Source organism: Scatophagus argus, chromosome 3, assembly GCF_020382885.2.
Source record: "Scatophagus argus isolate fScaArg1 chromosome 3, fScaArg1.pri, whole genome shotgun sequence".
In the NCBI taxonomy this organism is placed as follows: domain Eukaryota; kingdom Metazoa; phylum Chordata; class Actinopteri; family Scatophagidae; genus Scatophagus; species Scatophagus argus.
Window position 1 is genome coordinate 21,146,529 of NC_058495.1, and position 17,212 is coordinate 21,163,740.

Sequence of the window (17,212 nt, forward strand, 5' to 3'; positions counted from 1 at the left end):
ACTTGTTCTTATTTCCTCACTGAGTGATAACTTCTGTTATGACAGATGATGCAGTCTATATTTAGTACACCAAAAAAAAAAAGATCAAATGAGGTAAAGAGATAATAGACTTAAAAAAAAAAAGTACAAGATGCATTGATAATAACGTGCTGAATATTAATCTGATGTTCTTCCTGCTGACTGAGGCTTCTCTTATCATGCTGGTTCTCCATTGTGGAAGAAAACTCAACTGAACAGAAATCAAGTTCTGGAGAAAACAGCACCTGTGCAATATAATGCAATGACGTGCAACAATCCTATGCAGATGACTGACTCATTACTGTAGCAAATGAGTTTGTGGTGCTCCACTGGATTGCAAGGTTGTGCCCTAAAATATAAACAGTTTTAAGATGAAAATCCTCCAATCTGAACAAAATATTCTCCCATGAAACCCTTTATATGCAGTCAGGCAACATATCTACGTGAACCAATTAAAGAAAAAGCATTTAAGAAAGATATCCTTTTTAAGTAGTGAATCATATTTTCATTTCTGGCTAACATGCAGTTCTGAGTGATATCAACACAGATCAGACTGGTAAAGACTCTTATTGTTTCCATCCGCAGTTGAGTTGCTCTTTTGCTTCTAGAGAAGTTCACAGTATATCTGATGAAAGCCTGGAACAAAGAGAGATCCAAAACATTTTTAGTTTCATGCGAGCACGGGCCTCTCTCTCAGCAGCAAATCATTCAGCATAAGGCTGCACAGTTGGAAATGAATGATTAATGATTGTTAATTTCATTTGCCCTTTTCACACACAAATGATTTAGATGCACAAAATGCTCTTATGGCCAGTCATGTTGCTCCACTGCCACTCTGTTTCATTGACTCTGCAGTGTCAGCATGACAGATGAACTCATAACTGCTGCTAAAACAGGGCAGGAGTAGGCCGGCAGAGGAACCTTTGTCATGCTTCTGCAGAGGTTTGACTCGTATCTGACATTATCGTCCGTGGCATCACTTTAACACGACCGCCAGTAACTGAATTTAATAAGAACATTGCAGTCGATCTTTTCCATACACCAGACATCACGAATAAAAAGTAGTCTTAGCCAGCGTAAGCTTAAATTGGACAAACTGTCTGTGTGAAATTATGTCACTGCTTCAGCCCACCACAGGACACCACAAGGTACATGTGCATGTAAATGCTGCTTACGTATACATACAGTTCATTCCATAAACAAGTGGCGCGCTGCTAACTGCACTCGTGAAAACATTCTGCATCAGAGAGACCAACAGAAGCCTTTCTGAGTCAGGATGTCAAGGTCTTGAGCGTCACAGGATGCTGCAGCAGCGTGACATACATGCAGGACGCCTCGTCTCTTAGGTCAGCCCCCTCTATAAACAGCTGCGAAAACACAGCAGTCTTCATGGGAACAGAGTAGACGAGGGAACACAGTCATTCTGAACGATCAGCAGGCCTGAGTGGGAAGCAGAGGTCTGACAAGTACAACCGGCATTTTTCATCTCAAAGATTTGGAGTTTACCAGTCGGCCTGAGAAGGAACTGACTCACTATCGTACAGAATATAATTTCAAGGGAATATTTTTAATACAGAACTTGAAGGAGGTGAGTATGTCAGCCACTCTGATGTTTTCTCTCTCTCTTTCTTTCTTTCTTTATTGTGCAATGAGCTGACATTTACCTCCAGAATATTTGTAACCTTACAGCCTGACCACTTGGATTACATGAAATATGATTCATTTTCACTTAGTATCATCGTGCAATTGAATCCATCATTGGTTAAAGTGTTTGGGTTTTTTTTAAATTAATATTAAAGTATTTTACTGCTGTCAAGAACAATAGTATGCATCATAAGAATAAAATCTTATCAGTCATTATTTTAATCTGTCACTCAAGTGCAAAGAAGAGTTAATTCCTCGCAAACATGTTGCATGGAAATTTAACACAGGATATCAGTGCCTCTTGTTGCGGTGAAGCGGCTTCCTGCGTCATCTAGACTTTATTGCCAGGTTGCACAGTAGTGTGCCTCTAAGCTGTTTCACTGGGGGCAGTCATGATGTGATGACTGGCGAGATAATCAAATCATGAATGTGAATGAACGTTATTAAAGGCCATTTAAGACGCACAACTTTTTAATTATGATCTCCCCTCTCACTCTTTTTTTTCTGTTTTTCAGCCACAAGAACTTTTTCAAATCAACAAGAAGCCAAAGAACATGGGGAACTGCCCCATCAGATTTCAATCCAACCTGACAATCCTAGAAAATGCAGCTGAACCTGTAACACCACGTAGGTTATATCCCAGGGTCATCAATGCACCAAATATAAATGAGAAAAATGTAACATGGTTTATTATATTCACCTCCCTCTTCGTCTCTGCAGCCCACCAGGACAGTATGGTCATATCCCTCTATAACTACCCGTCCTTTGGGCACACAGGATTGGCCATGTGCATTGGGGAACTACTCACCATCCTATCAGAGTATGTCATGCATCTCCTAATGTTTCACCTTGTTTTCACTCAGACAGATACAATTAGTCATGAGTGCTTATTTTCTCCAACAGCGATGGCGATTTTATGACGGTGAGATCCACAGTCACAGGTTGTGAGAGCTATATTCCCACCAGCTACACCGCCAAGGTGACAAACAGGTAAGTCACAAGAAGATGTCTGTCTCATCACTGAGTGTGTGTGTGTGTGTGTGAAAGAGAGAGAGAGAGAGAGAGAAGGCAGAGGACTTGTACAGAAGTTAAATGAAAGGTGGGGAGTTCCCTGTCGGGTAGGAGGAGTCTCTGTGTAGGTGACCTTTAGCTCAGTGGAGACAAAGGTTAGGAACAACAATTCACTTCTCTCCAGTGACCCGACATCAACCTCTGCAGTTTCACTCCTCCTCCAGTGGGGAGTACGCTCTCATACAGTTCCAGTGAATTTTCCAAACTTCTGCGGCCCAAAATGTCAACACTGTCTTGTGTCATTGTCTCTTACTTTGTCTTCTCTCCATTCAGGTGGCTGTTCATGGGCATCAGCAGGTACAAAGCAATAGAGCTGCTCATGCAACCTTATAACCAGCATGGAACCTTCTTGATCCGAGAGTCAGAGACAATCAGAGGTTAGAGGGATGCTTTTCCTCTTGTTTTTCTTTGTAAATTGCATTATAAAATCCAATCCCAGCACTGTAGCATCAGTAAATAAGTAAAATGAGCAAAAATATTATTATTCATGGTTTCTAATGCAGTTTCCACCGTTTTAAGAGAGTATATTCTAATGAGTCCGATCACAGGGGTGTCTTGCCTTGCATCAAAAACAACCTGAAATATGGTTTAGGAAGGATGAAGAATATGAATCAGTGCTGGAACAAATGACTTGAAAACTGAAGACCGCAGATCTGTGTAGTTAAGCCGCTGAAACTGTGTGTTATTTTGATGTACAGATTGTTACTCGCTGTCTATCCTGAAGAGGACCAACCCTTCATGCCTGGACAGTGTAAAGCACTACCGCATCTCTTGCCTCCCAAATGGCTGGTTCTACATATCTCCAAGACTCACCTTCCCCTCCCTGCATCACCTGGTGGAACACTACTCAGGTGTGTACTGCCGATTGTAATGCTGTTCTCTTGCCCAAACATCGAAGAGTCAACTTTAACAGAGCGATACTTCATTGTCGCGTCCTTTCCCAGAGTCTGCAGATGGATTGTGCTGTCGGCTGACACGGCCTTGCTTCATCCAGGGTCTCGACAACGCTACAGAAGCCAGACCTACACCCACAACTGTCAGGAGGCCTACCATCAACTGGAAGGACATAAGCAGGTGTGGCAGACTCTCTCCAGCCTTGCTTCTACTAATGACTGCCACAAGATGTCACTCTATTGTTTGTTGTAAAGTAGAGCATGAGCCCCTGGTGGCATCCTGTTAGGAAAGCAACTTATAAATTCTGTTTTTGTGAAGCCCTATTATTTTCAGTTATTGGTGACACAAAATATGTTGATTCAACTCTGAGGAAACTGAGTCAGAAGAGGGTACCAACGCATATGCCAGCATAAGACTGTGGTTGCACTGGGTATCTTCTTGATTTGAATGGGCAGCCTACAGCTGATTATGATTATCTGACAGAGGGAAACTCATGTTCACGCCTACACACTAGTTATAACAGCATTAGACACTGAATCCATGTTTGAGACATGTGGCAAAAGTAAGATTACAGAATTTTTTTTTGGTCTAGTCTTTGAAATTGCTCTTTGAAATTGTGTCCTGCAGATCAGTGATCTTCAGGAGGAAGAGAACAGAGTTGGACCAATCTCTGGTGAGTGAGGGGCTGAGGGAGGCCATCACCTCCTACCTCCAAATGACAGAGGGCAGCGACCACACCTGGGACACTTGAGGACAGACAGTGGACCATTGTGAAAGGATGAAGTCAGACACATAGAGTGCATTCAGAGGACTGTCCTGCCTCATCTGCAGTTTGGGCGGGCCAGTGGAAGAGGTCGTCTGCACGGTCAAGCCACAGCCCTGGGGTCGCAGGAAGACTGAGACACTACAAGGTTTAGAGTTGTGACATACTGTATGTCAGTGGGAGGACTGGTTTTTTGTTTGTGTATGTCCAGGCTCAGAGAGGAGGTGATAATTAAATGTAAGGCATACATTTGTTTTTCAAATTGAAATTGAATGTTTCTCTTAATTTATAAACTCATATGTATGTGCTGTCTGGATGCAATATGTGAATTAAAGTGTTCTATGATTGCTGAAATGCTTATTTTATTGGAATCCAATAAAACATATTTACTATGTGAAAAATGAACACATAGCCATCTAAAACACAAAAGAGTCGGGTCTGTGTTTTCTTGCTATAATAATGTTTGGTTATCATAATATACAATATACTGTTAAATGTTAAATGTTCCGTATTTATCAACGAAGCGAGTGTGCGTCTCTGCCAGCAGATGCCGCTTAATTACCTCCAATAATTCATCAAAGCCTTTCACTTCCTGCCCCAACAGTTCAGTTCAGGAAGAAGAAATAATGGCGACGCTTCTGGGGTCCGAGTCCCCTTGTATTGGAGGAAAGCGAAGAAATTGCAACAGCAATATCATCACAAAGTTCACAGCCAGTAAAATTACTGGCAGGGGGTTCAGTCGAGGGACACAGGTAAGAGAAATGATGCGCGTTTCGACAGTAGAAATACCCAAATCCTGGTCGACAGAGACCACGGACTTGCGCTTGGAATTCAGCCTGAGAATGAAGACGTTGTCCTGGAGACTTGCGTGGAGATGTTGTCGCTAATATCGGTTTCGGCTTTACAGCTAGCTGTAACATTACGGAGTGTTTATAAAACGCAGACTTTCAGCTTTTAGTCAGTTGAGTTCGGGGTAATAATGTAGTATCGGGACGCTAAAAAGGAAAATAACGCTAGTACTCCCCAAAAGTAGGCAAGCTACGCTTCAAGTGGGTCTTTTGTTGTTAGCTCCACATTAGCTTAGCAGTGTAGGCCATGTTAATTACGACGTGAAACGCGTTTAACTGAAGGTTTGACGGGCTGTTGTTCTTTTTGTCAGGCCTCGGGGCATCATTGTCTTTAGAGAACACGTTTAATTTTGGCTGCGTTTAAATCACGCAATCAACTGAAGTAACATTTGGCTAATGTTAGCAAACGGGGTAATATAAGCTAGCTAACGTAAGCCAACTGAAGAGCTCAGGTGATTACGTAACGACATCCTAACCACAATAACCATCGTTTCCATAAATGGATACGCAACAACAGCTGTTTTGAACTAGTCAACTTTAGCTAGTTTTTTTCCACGCAAGCAGACTTTTACACGATACACCAATTTAACTTCGGACACGCATTTGTTCGGTTAGTTCACACGTAACGTTAGTTTACGTCAACTGTTTTGACGGATCTTCAGCAGATGAACGTCACACCTGACATTTTGAGCCACTGCATATCTATTTCACTTTGTTCCTTACGCTCTTGTGGTTGAAGGGCTGATTAAATCTATTTTTTACCGAGAGACTTTGAATTTTCAAGGCACTGTGTCCCCGTGGTAACTTTGAAATGTGGAAGCTAATAAGTTTTCAAGGTCTGGTTAGAGTGTTAAGGCATCTGCCATGTTCTGAACACTATCGTTAAGTCAGTTCTTCTTGGTGTCTTGGAAGGGAGTTGGTCATCATTAGTATGCCAAAGCTGCTTTTAAGTGCTCTGAAACATTCCTTAGGAAAGCTACTGCCTCTGTCCTCTTTGTGACACAGTTTGGTGCTCTGAGGGGTAACCATTCTTGACACATTTCTCTGCGTTAGTTCAATATTTATGTGTATATTGAACTGCAGTGATTGTCAGTGTTTTTAAATATTTAAATGGATGTGGATAGATGTTTTTGGTTTGTTTTGGGATCTCATTTCCTGATTCCTTGACTATATGGTATCAGCAAGTGATTATTCAATAGCTTGAATTAGAACAGTTATCATTAGACCTGTGTGAGCCCCTTGTTTTGTGTATACTGATTTCCAGGGCTTTTAAAGACACTTAAAAGTTTGATCATTTGTATAAAAGAAATAAAGTCCTCATTTCCAGATTTCCCTTGCAGAAATATGCAATTATTAGGTATGCAAGTGAAGAGACCTTTGCTTTTTTAGATAGTATTTCTAGAGAGACATGCACAAGGTGCTGAATAATCTGTAAAGTCACACCGCTGTCATAATCTATTATTCTGAAGGGTTTCATTTCTAACTTCAAGATTCTTCTGCACCTTATGACCTTGCTTCACAGTGCATTTGCACCAACTGACTATGAGCCAAGCCCCTCTTGTGCTACAGTTTTAGATTAGGCTGAAGTTGCTTTCAGTTTTTGTTCTCTTTTTGGCAGTAGTCGGCTTGCCTGAGGTGTGTCTCCTCTCTTCTCTTTATTAAGAGAAGGTTCACAACCTTCCTGTTATCTGGGGCCTTTTGTGTGTGTGTAGAAATGCACACATTTCCTGTGAAGGAAGACTATTTGAGGCTGGGATTTTTATATGCAGTATATGTCAAATATTTGTATTTGACTGACCAACATGCATGCATCTTAGAAAGTAACCATCAAAATTAAGTTTAAACATGACTGCAGCTTGACATCCACTAGTACAAGAAAACCACATCATTTTAAACTTCTTTGAAACACTGATGCAAATAACAGTACATTTTCACTGCATACTGCACTGCTTAAGGTTGTCCCTGTGTACGTTCTGTAGCTCCCAGGAGGCCTGCTCCAAGAGAGAGATAAACGGGCCAAGTGGCATGGCATCCCTACTCTGCTGCAGAAGCTCTACGAGAGCAGCCATCCAAACAGTGACCTCTGCCACGCCCATAGCTTTCTTAAGGTAACCACACAACACTAGCCCACCCAAAAGTTATGCTGTGGAATTACTGGTTTTAGCCACTTGTTCCTGCTTGTTTCCCTTTGGAGCCTAGTTGATACAAATTACCTGTTGATGATGGGTTTTTGGCAGGTATTATCATCCCAACTCTCCATGGAGGCCATGTCTTTTGTCACGGAGGACAGGAAGACCGCTCAGGAATCCACCTTCCCCAACACATACACCTTTGACCTCTTTGGTGGAGTCGATGTAAGTTTAACATTCCTACTGATTGATGCATGTTACCTCTGGGGACTGAGGCATGTATAACTCACCCTGCATTGGCTCACAGTACTGATTGTTCATTTTCCTGTTTCCCTGAAGCTGCTTGTGGAGATATTGATGAGACCCACATTAACTATGCAGAAGAAAAAACCCAAAAGTAAGTAGTAGTAGTGACATCACATCTGTGTACCTGTGTGTCATGATGTGTTCTGGCAATTAGAGTAATGTATGTGTTTCTGTTCCAACAGTGAATGATGACTTGGTCAAGGACTGCCTTAGTGTTCTCTACAACTGTTGTATATGTGTAAGTATCCCATAACATTTTGTACATACAAGAGAAATGTCAGGTGAAAAGCTGAAGTACACATTTCAGTTAAGCTCATGTAACTAGAAGTATTATCCTTGTAGTTGGTTTATGCTGTTATATTGTCCCAAAAGAGCTCATGTTTACAGACAGGATTAGGCTCCACTTAATTCATATGCAAATGTTCCATTTTCAAAACACAGACAGAGAAAGTCACAAAGAGCCTGGCAGCGAGGGACGACTTCGTTCTCTTTCTCTTCACTCTGATGACAAACAAGAAGACCTTCCTGCAGACTGCAACCCTTATTGAAGATATTCTTGGGGTCAAAAAGGTCAGGGTTGTCCTGGGATTAAATACTCAGCATGAGCATGTAAAAGCTGTTTATGGCCCTGTTAACGCCAGAGTTTAAAGGCTATGAAATCACTTTGTCATATATGCAGTTACACAATTGGCAAGCTAGTTATCTTCTGTTCTAGTTTTATGTGCCCCGCTTTCTTATCAGTCCAAGTAGCGTTTCCAAGTGGTGGTGGTGGTGGTGTTGTTGCTGTTGGCACTAATGTGCAGAGGCAAACTGGATCACTTTCTGTTGTCTTCAGAAAAGCAATTATCAACAGCACTGGACAAAATTGTGAGCACATTCACTCCAGTTGTAGCTTGCATGTGTCATTAAAACTGACAGTGACTTAATTATCATTAACTAATTCAGTTATCTATACACGATAGCTTCATGTATATTAATTTATATACATTATATTAATTTAATGTATGTAAATTTGGTTGCTTTGCGTTTTCTCCTCGATATATGTCTGGTCCTGTTGATGGTGAAGACAGTCAGAGGCAGTTTGATGAAAGCATATCCTCTTCTTCCTCAGCTTTTGCTGTGCAAACCACCTCCACACCTGATTTCACAGTGGAAAAGAATGTCACTAAGAATGTTGAGGGTGCATGATTCACAACACTCCCTGATTATTATTATTTACAGCCCGCCTGTGTGATCTGTAATGGTTTTACAACAGTTAGAATTTTAAATTAATTTTAGATAATTAGTTAAATGGAAGATTGCTAATCATTTTGCTAAAACCGGGATATGCAGAGGTCAACATTTCTTGTTTTCCAAAACTCTCGTTGCTGTAATGGAGAATTTGGTGCATAAGAACACACACGTCCTCCTCTGTGACTGTTTTAAGTTCCCTGTTCCAGCATTGCTGTGGCTTTGCTTTCCATGTGTGGATTAGTCCCAGAGAAGCTAATGTATGCGTAGGCATACCTTGCATGGATTATGTAACAGGCCTAAGGAAGACATCCTGAGAAACTGCGTTTGCTTCAAGTAAACCCGTCTTGAGCATTTGTCCGTACTGTTTACTTCTTGCCAGTTTCATAAATTAGAAGTCAAAATTAAATTATGTTTTTATTCAGTCATTTTTTAGCTTCTCTCCATAACCTGACCTATTGAATTATGAAAGAAACTGGTGGAGTTAAGCAGCTGTCAAACTCAGTCAGGGCCACAATGTGTTGAGTGCATAAATGTCAAGTGAGATTTCTGCTTGCTGTCAGTTTGGTAACAGGTCACGTTTGAATTTTTTAGGAGATGATCCATTTAGAGGGCATCCCCAACCTGTCGGGCTTGGTCCAAAGCTTTGATCAGCAACAGCTGGCCAACTTCTGTCGCATCCTGTCTGTCACCATCTCAGAGCCTGATGTAGGAAACGATGACAAGCACACTCTGTTGGCCAAAAATGCTCAGCAGAAGCGTAATGCCAGCCCCTCACGGGCAGAGGTCAACCAAGGTAGGTTGCCTTCGTAGTACAGAGTCAGACTGGCTAAACATTGTGCCATTGTGAAAGAAAGGATCAGCAAATTAACTATTGCTGTTTGTCTTATAGTAACCCTGCTGAACATCCCTGGCTTCATTGAGAGGCTCTGTAAGCTGGCTACTAGGAAGGTTTCTGAGGCCACGGGAGCTAACTTCCTGCAGGAGCTGGAGGATTGGTACACCTGGCTGGACAACGCTCTGGTGCTTGACGCCCTCATGCAGATGGCAACAGAGGAGGCTGAGCAAAGCAGTACAGGTGAGACAACGCTCATTTCCCAATTTCCCCCCGGGATCAATAAAGTATTTCTGATTCTGATTTCTTGCGTCAATCCTATGGACTTTGATTGAGAGAGATTTTTTTTTCTCCTTCCTCACCTTCAGAGTCTTCAGATGAAAGTTCTCTGGCCACTAGCCCTCTTAGACATCGACTGCCCCAGTCTATGAAGATCGTCCATGAGATCATGTATAAAGTAGAAGTGCTCTATGTTCTGTGTGTCCTTCTTATGGGCCGACAGAGGAACCAGGTACTTAACAGCATTTCCTCACACATTTCCTCCCTCCTTGAAGTTTAAGAATTTAAGAGTGTTGGGTTTGGTTATGTATTTCAGTCATCCCTGTACTGTGTCCCTGCACAGGTCCACAAGATGTTAGCTGAGTTCCGTCTCATCCCAGGCCTTAACAACCTGTTTGACAAGCTGATCTGGAGGAAATACACTGCTTCAAATCATGTGGTGCATGGCCAGAATGAGAACTGCGACTGTAGTCCAGTAGGAACTTTTAACTCCTTTGAAACAAGCTCTGGGTAATTGAATGACACTTTATAAAGAGAAAGACAACTATTAACACGTGTTTTTCTCATTGTGCAGGAAATATCCTTTAAAATCCAGTTCTTGCGGCTACTTCAGAGTTTCAGTGATCACCATGAGTAAGTGACCCTTCATTCGAATTCCGTTGAACCTGCCTTCTCCTTTTTAAGTTTTGTTTGTTTAAAATCTTGTGCCTGCCTTTCAGAAACAAATACCTCCTGCTGAATAGCCAGGAACTGAATGAACTGAGTGCCATATCTATGAAGGCCAACATCCCTGAGGTGGAAGCTCTGGTCAACACGGACAGAAGCCTAGTGTGTGATGGGAAGAAGGGTCTCCTCACACGCATCCTCACAGTCATGAAGAGGGAGCCTCCAGACTCCTCCTTCAGGTCAGCATCGCGTAGGGCAAAGATCAAGATGCAGGAGATAAAGATGGTGTCAGCCTTCTTGAAATAGTCAAACATCTCTGTTTGAAAGCACCAGGCTCTCTTCTCTATTCTTTTAAAAAGCGTTCTCAAGATTTGTCTCTCTAGTTCTGCTTTTATAGCTTTGCTGAACCTTTCTGTGTGCAGATTCTGGCAAGCGAGGGCAGTGGAAAGTTTTCTCAGAGGTGCCACCTCCTATGCAGACCAAATGTTCCTCCTGAAGAGGGGACTACTAGAGGTAAAACTACAACCAGAGATTGTTTTTCTCCTCATGCATGGAGGCAGTCAGTATTGCTTCTTGAACGAATGGCTGCTCAGTTTCTGCTTTTGTCCCTCGACAGCACATCCTTTTCTGCATCATAGACAGTGGCTGTACGTCTCGAGATGTCCTACAGAGCTACTTTGATCTGCTTGGGGAGCTTATGAAGTTCAACATCGATGCCTTCAAAAGATTCAACAAATATGTCAACACTCCAGAGAAGGTAGAATTGCACACACTTTAAGTGTTTAGAAAAAGTGTATATGCAGGCCTAACAAAATAAACTTTAGTGACCATTTCTCAGCCTCTGTGTTGGATGAACACGTGTGTCTCATGTTATGCTTTGATTTCTCTTGCAGTTTCAGACCTTCCTGACGCAGATCAACAGTTCACTGGTGGACTCTAACATGCTTGTGCGCTGCATTGTCCTTTCATTGGACCGCTTTGAGAGTCAGACTGAAGATGTCAAAGGTAATGGATTTCCCTTGGGATCAATAAAGTATCCATCTATCTATCTGTAAACTGGGATGAGAATTTAACTCATGGAGGCTAGTTCATTCAATGGAGAAGTTAGTGAAATCATGTCTTGACCTGGACAACTAGTCAAAAAAACTGACAAATGTAAACGTCCTGGATAATTTGGACACAACTACTTACATTAGGGATGTCGTTTTCTGTTAATCTTTGCTTTGGGTATCCCAATACCCATTAAGTTGTAACTAACCAGTTGATTTTAAAGAAAAGAAGTGCTGAATTACTTGAGATAAAAGAAGCGTTTTCGTTTTAGTCTGGCACTTTAACACACTTCTTTTTTTTTTTAAGATTGTTTCACAGGAAGTGTGTGTGTCACACTACTAAACCCAAACAATACAAAATGACAAAGCAATAATTTGTCGTGTATTTTTTCCCCCAGTGGTGGAGGTACTTTCTGAATGCTGCCTGCTGTCCTACATGGCCAGAGTTGAGAACAGGCTGTCCTTCCTCTTCCGACTGATCAACATCATCAACGTACAGACACTCACACAGGTCTTGTTTCATTTTCACTTTATCACGTAGCGTCATCAGACTTACAAATAAACTGAAGTGTACTTTAATGTGAACTTGTAATGGCCGTCACAGTTGGCATTTTAATTGATATTTATTTGTTAGGGGTTTGTGCGCATTGTGATGCATTTGTCCCATTTTTCCTGTAGGAGAACGTGAGCTGTTTAAACACCAGTTTGGTTATCTTGATGCTGGCCAGAAGAAAGGCTAAACTGCCCTTTTACCTCAACGCCTTGCGGGAGAAGGAGTATGCAGAGAAGTACCCGGGCTGCTTGCTCAACAACTTCCACAACTTACTGCGCTTCTGGCAGCGTCACTACCTCAACAAGGACAAAGACAGCACCTGCTTGGAGAATGTGAGTAGCTCTTTTTCCTGTACACAGTTAAAGCATCAGTAAATCCTTTCATTTCACCAAAGTCTACACAAGCTGCAGCAAGAGTCTCTTCCCAGTGTGTGCTGTTTACCTTCTGTCATTTTTTTCTGTCATGTGTTCAAACGATTCTGACAAAGAATCACATGTATGCATGCTGTGCTGACTGTAAAGGCAAACTTTGCAGCTTTTCAACCAGCTTTGTGTCATTACAGTGTGGGTAGGATATGCATATCAAGAGAGTATATTAGTCTGTTCAAGAGTGAGACAGAGCCGCCCTTCTGTCTCTCTCAGATCAAGTCTCAAACTGTAACGAAGCTGCATGCTCGAGCAGCTGGAGCGTGCATTGGTCCAGTGCAGTTCACTGCATCCTAGTTGTTCTAGTGCACCACAGCCCCTTTTCTCTGTATTCCCTGGTCACATAGCACCAATTTCAAGAATAATTGCATCCTTCTATTACTTAGACAACCCACTTTCCAATGGTGAAATACTCCTTTAAGGACTTTGAGTTCTGCTGACACTATGAAGCAGCAATGTCATGAGGCTGGAATGCAAGCCTGTAGAGCTGGTTTAGACTTCAGTATTGGTTAAAATAGGAAAAAAACATTCCAGACAAATGATTTTAAAAATGTAGCTGAGTTTTGTTTAGAAGATACTTGCCTGTTTGGTCTGTACAGCTGTACACTCTTTCCACTGCTGGAAATATTTCCTAGAACCCAGGAAAAAGCCCTCATTTTCCACCGTAGGAAACATTGTGGTACTTTGGCCATGGTGCATCGCTGAACGAAAAATCCCATCACCACTAGTGAATGTTGCTGCCTGGTCAACACAAGCACGACATCTATCTTCTATAACCTCAGTTCTTAAAGCAGTAGCAGGTGCTTTAAGGACAGTTGAAGACCGTACAAAAATCCAAACTTGGTCAGTCATTCATTACGTTATTGTTTACACTGCTGTAGAAGTTGGCACATCTAAGCACAAGGTTGATCACTTTTTTTGTTTTTGAATTTTTTGTTTTACTGTTTTATTTAATGCTGAAATTATCACCGTTATATATGTGAGTTAGTATTGATCCAGCAGACATTCAGAAATACAGCTAATCCACGCTGATTTCTCTGTTGAGCATCCAAACGCTGTCCCTCACTCGAGAAGGCTAACTTGACAACTAATTGCAGCTAGTAACTATTAGCCACGCTGTGTTGTTGGCTACATAATTACGATGTCATGTTCTAAATCCTCTCTTTTCCTAACTCCCCAGAGCTCCTGTATCCCCTTCAGCTACTGGAAGGAGACAGTATCAGTGCTGCTGGGCTCAGACAGGACTTCTCTGTGTGCCATAGCGAGCTACATTGATGAGCCCTTCATGGATCTGGACAGAGACCTGCTGGAAGATTGACCTTCAGTGTGTACACTCAAAGTGCTGGCGATGAGACGGGGCAGAGGGTCACAGGGAGCATGGACACCGAAAGCTGGTGAGGACTCCATTGAGCTGAGCCATCCAGGCACTTTGTGACTGTGATCTGGATGTAAAGACTCACCTGTTTGCTGTCTGTACCTACGCATGGAGGCCATCGTCACAGATGTGAGCGGACATCCTTTGCGTGGTCGTCTCTTTTTGGTTTTTGTTTTTTTTGTCACTAAGTTACCATTCTCTTCTTCAAAGGAAGAGGGGGGGAAACCTGATTGCCCGCATCGTTTAACAGACAATTAAGAGACGTTGTGAAATGACACCTGCATTGGTTGTTTGCTTTAGGTGAAATTCAAATAGAGCCTTTTATATAACCTATACAAAATTCTATGAAAAAAAAATATGTATGACTCAACAAATTATATGTAAGAAGAAAAGTTTCTTTTCACGTGGACTTGGTTGGTCACTCAGTCACCCATATGTGCGGGTCAGTGGTGTGTCACAGGGCTGCGATGAGTCACTGGCCTCACTGATCCCTTACGGTACAAACAGAGGTTGCATTAGACTTTAACGTTGTCCATCATTTTGACAGATTGGATCTTAATGTTCTCTTTCTTTGATGATAATGAAACAACCTGTTAAATGGAGTTTAATTTTCAAAAACAGCTCGATCGCAGTAACATTTTGAGCGATCACTTTTCATCTCAACGCCACATGAAGCAGATTTTTTTTTGTCTTGTTTCAAACTTGGGCGCAGAGACAGTGGAGGGAACTCAGTCATCACAGCCATCATGGTCAAGTATGGATGAAGCAGTTTTAGTTTTACAGAATCAGACCGTTAGAATTAAAAGATGAACAAACCATTCGCAATAAATTAAACTCGGTTAACTTGCCGTAGCCTGCCCTGAGCTCAAGACTTTTCTGCTCTTGCTTGGCAAGACTCTGAATGTGGATTTCCCAAGCACTCGCCTCACCAGGAGGAAATCCCACAGCAAACACTCCTTCTGCAACTAGTGCCCTCCTGCTGTCTGCACCTGGATAGAGAAGTACGCTGAGTATGGTGTTGATGTCGGTGGTGATTTGCCCACATGGTCCAACGTGAAGCTTTTTTTTTTTTTTTTTTTTTTTTTTTTTTTTATGGCTTTAGTTACCTCTGCAAAATGTGCTCTGTGCACCAAGTGGAACGTATCGTGATGCTAAGTGACTGCGACACATAGCTGGACAAGGAGGGGGGGGTGTCCCTACTACAGGTGGTCTGCATGTGGTTATTGACAGTTACAGTAGGTGACCGTCATTGTTCTAATCTGTCAAAATGACGGATGGCCTTGTTCATCATTGTTTTAAAAAAAAAAAAAAATTTAAAAAGTCGGTCAGTGATGGAAAACATTCAGTTAACATGACCCCTGACTACAGCCTCTCTGTGGGCTCCATGACCACTCCACTGCCTGACCTGCTGGGGGAACTGGTGATTTTTGGAGTTTTTGCAGGGGTCTTCTCAGTGAACATTTAACCTGTCTGTGGGTCTGTTTTATTAGGTGGCTATTGTTGATTGGTGCTTTCTGGCTCTACTCAGCACATTTAGGTAGCTCGTGGGCCGGCTGGGGTCTTTCACAAATCAAATGGGGCTCCTCTTACCTAAAACCATCCATTGTTGGCTTCAGAAGCTTCACCCCAGGACTTGTTTCTTTACCAGGTTATTTTTGTTGATTTACTTTTGTCTTTGTTGAAAACAATGGCTTTTAGCTCTGGGTAAACTGTAGAATAAAACATTGCACAGATGAAATTGTTTTATTGTTTATTATATTTTAACACTTTTGTTGATTAAAAACGTCTTCATTTTGTAACAGAATCTGTATCCATGTTTTGAGAGATGCTTTGGGAAAAGAATAAACTATGCAGGCGCTAGTGTTAAGAAACCACTTTCATTGTTCTAGGCTACACAAAGTTGTGTGAATTAGTCTTTTGCCCAGCATCATCAGCATTGGACTGAAGGGTTATGACTTTTTCCTCTGGTTTCTAGGATTTCTAAAAAAAAAAACCTTTGACTACAAGATGAGAATGACAATCTTTCTGTGTGATGGCTCTTTTTGCATGGCACAACTTGATCTTTAGTTTGGATAAAGATGAAGCAGCGGGTGCGGCCTGATTGTGCAGCTGTTTCTGTGGACATGGAAGATGCAGAGCTGAACAGGTATTTGGTGTCTCCAATTAAAAGGGATGAGCTACCTCATATTTTACCTGCGCACCGTACAGATCAAATCACTTCTAATGACAAGTGTACAGTTTTACTCCCAGCATGTCCTGAGTCATAATACATGTTCATGTGAATGTATAAGGGCATTTCCACAGTTGGCACCTGATGCCATGAGTCACTAGTGCTATGCCGCTTTGAGATGCAAACACAATTGTCCACAAACACTTGGAAAGCCTTTTATTTATTTTAAAGCTAACTAAGCAGAGATGTTTCGTTTATTTCCTCGCTTCGGTTCAGCATGTCTTAAATCTCTCGGTGGGTGTGCTAATTCAAGTTCATCTTCTGTGCTTTGCAGTGAAGTTCATGCAGCGACACTTTACAAGTGCTTCTTCCTTAAAAATTCTCATTCTCGCTGCTGGATGCCCGAGATAATTGCGTTTTCTTGATGACATAATGTGATTTTTGACACAGGTTTACATCTGCAGTGGTGTCACATTCTTAGTACTGATAGTACGTTGTGATTGATCCTCCTATCGCTCCAGTCATATATCATGGAAGTAAATGAGGTTGTTGGTATAAAAACATGAATGTTGTGAGCCTAAAACTATCCAAACAATTTCTGAACCCTGATTTCTATACTTTTGTGAGCTGAATTTCAGAGAGTGATCATTCTGTGTGATGCACAAGAGAATTGGTTCTCAGCAGTTCTGCTATATGTGGTGTGATGCTCCTAGTAGGCCTTAGATTTCATTAGTCTGTGTAGAAAATGGTGAGATGTTATCCCTTTGGCCAAGAACATGCTGCATAGTGTTAAATATAACACTATTTGGTTTTTATTTTATATCCCTGATATTTGGACTTCACTGGAGATTTATGTAATGTTGGGCATGTTTTACATCCACTTCTAAATTCATGTTCAAAACTTCTAGACCACGTGGTGCTTTTTCTAAAATCAAATATGATTGTGTCTCACCTCAC

General features: G+C 41.7%; 2 protein-coding genes across 2 annotated transcripts; both read left to right on the forward strand.

Annotated features, from left to right (window-relative positions):
* The first annotated feature begins 1,328 nt into the window (after nt 1–1,328).
* Nucleotides 1,329–4,819, forward strand: sla2a (Src like adaptor 2a). Its single transcript, XM_046384664.1, has 8 exons — nt 1,329–1,606; nt 2,178–2,289; nt 2,383–2,482; nt 2,566–2,652; nt 3,007–3,110; nt 3,432–3,584; nt 3,678–3,807; nt 4,255–4,819. Exons 2-8 carry the CDS (start codon nt 2,217–2,219, stop codon nt 4,376–4,378), a joined length of 771 nt encoding a protein of 256 aa, XP_046240620.1. The 5' UTR covers nt 1,329–1,606; nt 2,178–2,216; the 3' UTR covers nt 4,379–4,819.
* Nucleotides 4,820–4,969: 150 nt separating this feature from the next.
* On the forward strand, nt 4,970–15,952 carry trpc4apa (transient receptor potential cation channel, subfamily C, member 4 associated protein a). The gene is made up of 18 exons (XM_046384660.1): nt 4,970–5,142; nt 7,218–7,346; nt 7,476–7,592; nt 7,707–7,764; nt 7,856–7,911; nt 8,115–8,243; nt 9,498–9,699; nt 9,796–9,981; nt 10,107–10,249; nt 10,361–10,492; nt 10,592–10,650; nt 10,737–10,922; nt 11,106–11,196; nt 11,300–11,440; nt 11,577–11,688; nt 12,131–12,243; nt 12,411–12,617; nt 13,891–15,952. The coding sequence occupies exons 1-18, from the start codon at nt 5,017–5,019 to the stop codon at nt 14,026–14,028; spliced, it is 2,325 nt and encodes a 774-aa protein (XP_046240616.1). The 5' UTR covers nt 4,970–5,016; the 3' UTR covers nt 14,029–15,952.
* The last annotated feature ends 1,260 nt before the right edge of the window (nt 15,953–17,212 follow it).